This window comes from Indicator indicator, chromosome 2 (assembly GCF_027791375.1).
Source record: "Indicator indicator isolate 239-I01 chromosome 2, UM_Iind_1.1, whole genome shotgun sequence".
NCBI classification, from domain to species: domain Eukaryota; kingdom Metazoa; phylum Chordata; class Aves; order Piciformes; family Indicatoridae; genus Indicator; species Indicator indicator.
The window spans coordinates 32,168,860-32,174,859 of NC_072011.1; the positions used below are offsets into that span (position 1 = coordinate 32,168,860).

General features: G+C 46.9%; 1 protein-coding gene across 1 annotated transcript in view; it reads left to right on the forward strand.

Annotated features, from left to right (window-relative positions):
- The window catches only part of SLC35F3 (solute carrier family 35 member F3), a 203,606-nt gene extending 197,831 nt beyond the window's left edge, over nucleotides 1-5,775 (forward strand). The window contains exons 5-8 of the mRNA XM_054398679.1: nucleotides 20-145; nucleotides 2,603-2,795; nucleotides 4,277-4,366; nucleotides 5,531-5,775. Coding sequence (XP_054254654.1) covers nucleotides 20-145; nucleotides 2,603-2,795; nucleotides 4,277-4,366; nucleotides 5,531-5,775 — 654 coding nt within the window. The remainder of the gene's footprint in view (nucleotides 1-19; nucleotides 146-2,602; nucleotides 2,796-4,276; nucleotides 4,367-5,530) is intronic.
- Nucleotides 5,776-6,000: the final 225 nt, after the last annotated feature.

Genomic DNA, 6,000 nt, shown 5'->3' on the forward strand with positions numbered 1-6,000 from the left:
TTTCTTTCTCTCCAATCAGATCGTGGCTGCTATATTTGCCATTGCAGGTATAGTTATGATGACATATGCTGATGGGTTTCACAGCCACTCTGTTATTGGGATAACCCTGGTGGTGGGCTCTGCCTCAATGTCTGCTCTCTACAAGGTAAGCACATCTGGGTCTTCACCCACAGAAAGATGCCAATCACCCCTGTCACTCACTCATTCACTCACTCAAACTGCTCCTTTCTTACTTGGAACCCTTCCTGTAGTTCATTGCCAGGTCATTAGGGGTCAGCCATAAACAGACTGACTGCAACACTGCAGGTGTTCACTTGTTTTGGTGGCTGCCCTCACTTGGTATGAAAACTGCTATTTCCTGGGAAGTGTCTTCTCCAGTGCCCACAGGAGGACTTACACCTTGAAAAACAAGGCTGCTTTTGCATTAGTGCTGCATTTAATAATTCACTCTGGAAGTGCCTTGCAAAGATTTAGCTTCTTTTTCAAGTCACTTTGTTATGTCCCCCTGCCAATCTTCCTTCAGTGTCATGCATAGCCTACATTAGGCATATCATGGAAATGATCATATGTTTAAAATCTCTTCCTGACCAGCTTGGGTAAGCTGCACTATGTGGAAGCTGACATGCAGCCTTCTCTGCTGGGCAGAGAGCCATTTTAGCCTGAGGCACGTATCTGCATTTGCCTCTGTGTTGCTCATGCTCAGAGTCATGGTCCACAGAGAGGAAAAAGCATTTGTAGAGTGTGGTTCACCCACACATTAGGACATGGAGACTGAGATGAGGTGTAGACATCTCCATCTGGCCTAATGAATTGCACCATACCAGTCCTCTAACAGAAACTGGCCAGGCAAGTCCTGCAGCCTTAGCACAAGCAATCCAGGGAGACTTGCCAAAGCAAGAAGCAGCTGTCTGTGTCCCTCAGCACTGTGCTGCAATGCTTTCTGCTCACTTTTTCAGATCAGCTTATGTCTTAAATAAGGGAATTCATGAAGTTTCATACAACTCTTTCCTCTGAAAAAGCACTCTTTTGCCAAGACCAGAGAAGTGCTTCTGCAGATCTGAGGAAATGCCATGGCTCTGGAGTCATCTGCAGGCAGGCAGCCTAGCTCTGGCTCCTCTCCCATGCTGCTGCAGGTACAAAGGTCTCAGGGCTGCTCCAACAGAGCCTGTGACCAAGGAAGTTTTGGTGGCGGTGTCAGCAGGGTGTTACTCTGCAATGCACCTTGCATGCAAGGGCATGTTCTGCAACAAATGCCACTTTGCTGCTGCTACTGACACTTGGCTCTTGCCTTCTGCAGTCTGGCTCAATTTCCATGAGCTGTGCATGCCAAAGGGACAAGCAGATCTGCAGGCAGACAGACTGTGCCACGTGCAGCCGAGCTGCCTTAACCTGCCCTCCTATGCCAGACACAGACACTTCAGTCTGCCTGAGCAGGCTGCCCACCCTGCCAAGGGCCATATGCTGTCCTCAGGTGGCAGATGAGGAGTAAGTGGCTTTTGGGACGTTTTACTCCATTATGCAGAATGGCAACGCAGCTGCACTGGCCAGTGATAGTTGTGAGATGGTGGGAGTGGGCAGCAGCCCTGTGAGCACCAGGGCCTGCAGACTTGCCTTTGGTGCTCTACATAGGCAATGGGAAGAGATAATTGACACTGGTGAGGGGGCGTGCAAACTAGTAAGTCAGAATCCATCAGCATTCCTGGTTTGCAGCCCTATGGCAGGGGAAAGCTGTCGCCAGAGAACACAGGACCCACTGCATCCTCTACAGTTCTGTAGTGGAAAACTGATGCAAACCCCAGACCAGATCTGTTCACAGGGGCTCCTGGGATGGACTGCTCACATCTGTCATTTCTTCTCTTATTATCCCTTCTCCCAGTAATAAACCAAAGCTTTTAACCCCCACTGCTGCAGTCTCATTAGTCAGACTGCAGCTGGGCTCTGGTATCTGCCTTCTGAGGAGAAGTTCCCAGGAGAAAGCAGTCTGGCACTGTGAGCATGTGTTGTGAGACAAGGATAGCAGTGTGCATGGGCAGGCCATGATGCACAGTGGGACAAGATGGGAGTACGGCCAGGCAGCTTGGACTGTACTTGCTCACCACTGCAGCACTCCTCAAGTAGCATCTCAAGGCCTGAAATCAGTGATGTCTCATGCAGGGAGATTATACCTGTTGCTCACTCTACTCCTGCCCTGCTTCACCAAGTCATCTAGTTTTAATGTCAATTTTCTGTAAGTCTTTCTGCAGAAAAAAGACCAAAGGGTCTAGGCTAGGGTGAGTGACCTTTAGTTTTGGGAGGTGCATTGGCCAAAAGTGCTGAGTCCCCTTCCCACATGAGCTCATTCTCCCCTGTCTATGTTCCGGGGTGAAGCCAGGAGGGAGAAGGCTGGGACACACAAGCTGCTCTCCACAGCTTCACAACAATTACCTCAAGTGTCTGGCAAGAATCACCACACAGGTGCTGAGTGACACTGTTCAGCACCCAGCCCCTCAGCCCAAAGCACTGGCCAGTGGGACAGGTTGCCAAGAGCCACTAGAGCCAGGACACCAGCCCTCCAGAGGAGCAATGCAAGAGAGTTAAACCCATGTGTTTTCCTCTTTTGTAGGTTTTATTCAAACTTCTTTTGGGCAGTGCTAAATTTGGAGAAGCTGCCTTATTCCTTTCTGTGTTAGCTGTCTTCAATGTCCTCTTCGTTACCTGTATTCCTGTAATCCTTTATTTTACCAAAGTGGAGTACTGGAGCTCTTTTGACGTCATTCCTTGGGGAAACCTCTGTGGATTTTCGATTCTCTTATTGAGTGAGTAGACAGGGGGCTCTTGCACTGTTTGGGGTGGAGGAGGGTGCCAGAAACTGGTCTGATGGAAGCTGCAGATCTCTGACATACAGGAGCAGTTTTCTCTTCTTCTTGAGAAATCAAGCAGAGGGCCCATTCCTAGGTGGCAATGAAGAGCCTGCTCCTGATATTACAAAGCCAAAACACTGTGGTCATCATTAGAAGGTACTGTGGGGCTAAACTCTGCAGCTTGTCTTAACTCCTACTCATGAACTCTGCTTCACAGCGATGAGCAACACTTGCCTGGGCTGTGATGGGAAGCAGACCTGCCAGCAGGGTTCATCAGCATCCCCTGAGCAAGCAGGTCAGGCCAGGCCAGTCAAGGCCCGCCTCTGGTGCCTCTGGTGATTTCAGTAATAGCTAATTGCTATTCCTAAAAAGCAAGAAATTTTTGAAATTGCACTGTCACATAGCACTGGTGGGAATTTGGTAGGTGTCACTCCTGTCTTCTGCTGCCACTGCTGTGCCACCAACAGAACCCAGCATGGGAGGGATGCCAAATGTAAATTTTGGTCATCAGAAATATGATGCTGTTCCCTGTTAAAGCAGATATGTTGACTGAGCTGCCACAGTTGGTCCTTAAACTGGATAATGGCATTACATCTCCTAAAATGTTCCTTTCGTTTCCACTGGAAACAGCCCCTCTCTCCATCCCTATGCTGAATCCCAGATTCTCTTACTCTGGACAGTCACAGCATCTGACTCTAGAAGTACCTCCAGTTCACTTATCAGTGGGCCAGAACTTGGCAAGTGATCGCTGGGGTGGGCAATGTATGAGTAGTACCAGAAGACAGTCTGAGCTCTAGCTCCTGTTAATTTCAGTACTGGCAAGACTCTCCTAACTTTGCTAAAGCTACTCACCTCAAAACAAGGACGAATTTGGTCCACAGCTATTATTAATTTGTCATGAGACACTCCATGAACAGTGTATGGTATTAAAATGGAGTGATATTATAATCATTCCATTGTAATGATATTATAATGATATTATAATTTCATTGTATGAAATTACATTTACCAAGTTCCTGTCTGGTAGAAGGTTAGATTTTCAGCATCTTCCACCTGCAGCTGGAAGCAGCTTTTCTGAAAGCAAGATATCCAGACAGAAGCAGCTGAAATCTCCCAGATGAAGAGTGTTTACTCTTTCAGCAGTGGATTGGTATAAAGTGGCAATCACTGCACATTACACTGAGAGACAGGTTGCAATGAAACCTCATCCTGATCCTGCCACTGGACTCCAGTGGCAGTTCACCAGACATCTCAGGCAGACAGACATGCAGCAGACAGACATCTGTGCACAGACATCTTCCAGGAATAACAATAGAAGTTAATATGCTTCCTATCTGAACAATACACAGAGGGGATAACAAAGCATAAATGTTTCAAGTGACATTCCTTCTACCTGCTTTCACTAGAGTAAAAGGTGGTTTTCTTTCCTTCTTCAGCATTCAATATCCTACTGAATTTTGGGATTGCTATTACCTACCCCACCTTGATTTCTCTTGGCATTGTACTGAGTGTCCCAGTAAATGCAGGTAAGAATTTCTGCTTTTTGCATCTCAATGAATACATTAAATCTGTGGCCTTTCCAATACACACCAGCAAACAGCTGTATTAAACATGTTTTGCAGCTTCTCTCAAAGACTTAGAGAGAGGACTGATTAAAAATGTATACTTCATGTGTTAAATATGTATTGTAAAAATTTACATGAATGGCCATAACCTCTAGAACTGGTTTTTAAATTACTGTCTGAAGTAGCCTGCATACTGAAAAACAAAGCAAACTTGAAGTCATCCAGGTCTGGGCTGGGATTAAAATTTGTGGATGAAGTAGAAATCAATTTGCAATGGTTTCTTGAAGGCACGCTTAACATTAACATTGAAACAAATAAGACTGCTTACATTTTAGAGCAAATATGTACTAGTAATTCTGCTCACCTTAGTAAATAACATTGCAGGTGTTTATTGAGAGCAATGGACAGTTCAATTTTGGGCATAGCCTGGTACATTTCTATGACAGTTTTCTGAAATGTAGCAGAAGCCATGAGACTGCAGAGATCAAGAGGGCTGGGCAGGGGAGTGCAGAGACAAACCTGGTCTAATTCAGAGCCACCTTTCCCAAACCAGGCTCCTAAAACCCAGTGAACTGGTGCTATGGTGCAAGCAGCAGCTCCCAGCTTTGTGCTGACTGCACACACACACAGAGCTGGGGACTACTGTCTGACCTCTCAGACTTTGATACCAAATGGTGTGATCCCCACCACAGTGTGTGCATGGCTCAGCATGTGCAGGGTTTTTTTTCTCAGTGGGGCAGTCACCATGAGAAGAAAAATTTGCACAGAGGAGCTGCTGTGCTGGAGAACAGAAATGCCCCTTTCTCTGTATAGCCATGCCTCAGTGGGAGTTCCTGTGCTGTTGGTGAGCAAGGGAAAAGATGTTGCTGCAGACAATTGCATCTCCAGGGATCGTGCCCTTTTGCAGTCTGAGCCCACAGGCCAGCTTTGCCTGCTCCAAAGGGGGCCATACCCTGCTCTGTGCGAAACCAGCAGGAAGGGCGGTCCACCTGGCACCATCACAGCCATGGCCATGTTCTTCTGCCACAGACCGCCATTCAAAGCTGAGGAGGCAAGGGGGAACGAAGGGGATACTGCTCTAATGCTTTGTCCCACATAATAACACCCATTCAATGTCCCACACAGTTGTTGATCACTACACGAGTGAAATTGTCTTCAACAGTGTTCGAGTAATCGCCATCATCATTATCGGCCTGGGCTTCCTCCTGCTGCTCTTGCCAGAGGAATGGGATGTCTGGGTAATTAAGCTCCTCACGCGCCTCAAAGTCCGGAAGAAGGAAGAAATCCCCGAGGGGAATGGAGACATTGCTTCAGGACTGCCTAATAAAAGCCGGAGAACTCGCCCCTCCATGTCATCCTTTGCTCATTAAATGCTCTTTTCACCAAAACTTTGTGGTCAACATTATCTATGATGATGAAAATGTCTTTTCTTGGGAAGAAGCACACCTGTCCAACACGGTGTACATACCTGTACAGTTTTGATATGATCACCATCTGAGGCATCAAGTCTTGGCATGTCCAGTTTGCTTGTACTTTTTTCACATCAGACCTTTCACTTAAGTTGTACACTGAAAAGAACTGCAAACCAAGAACCT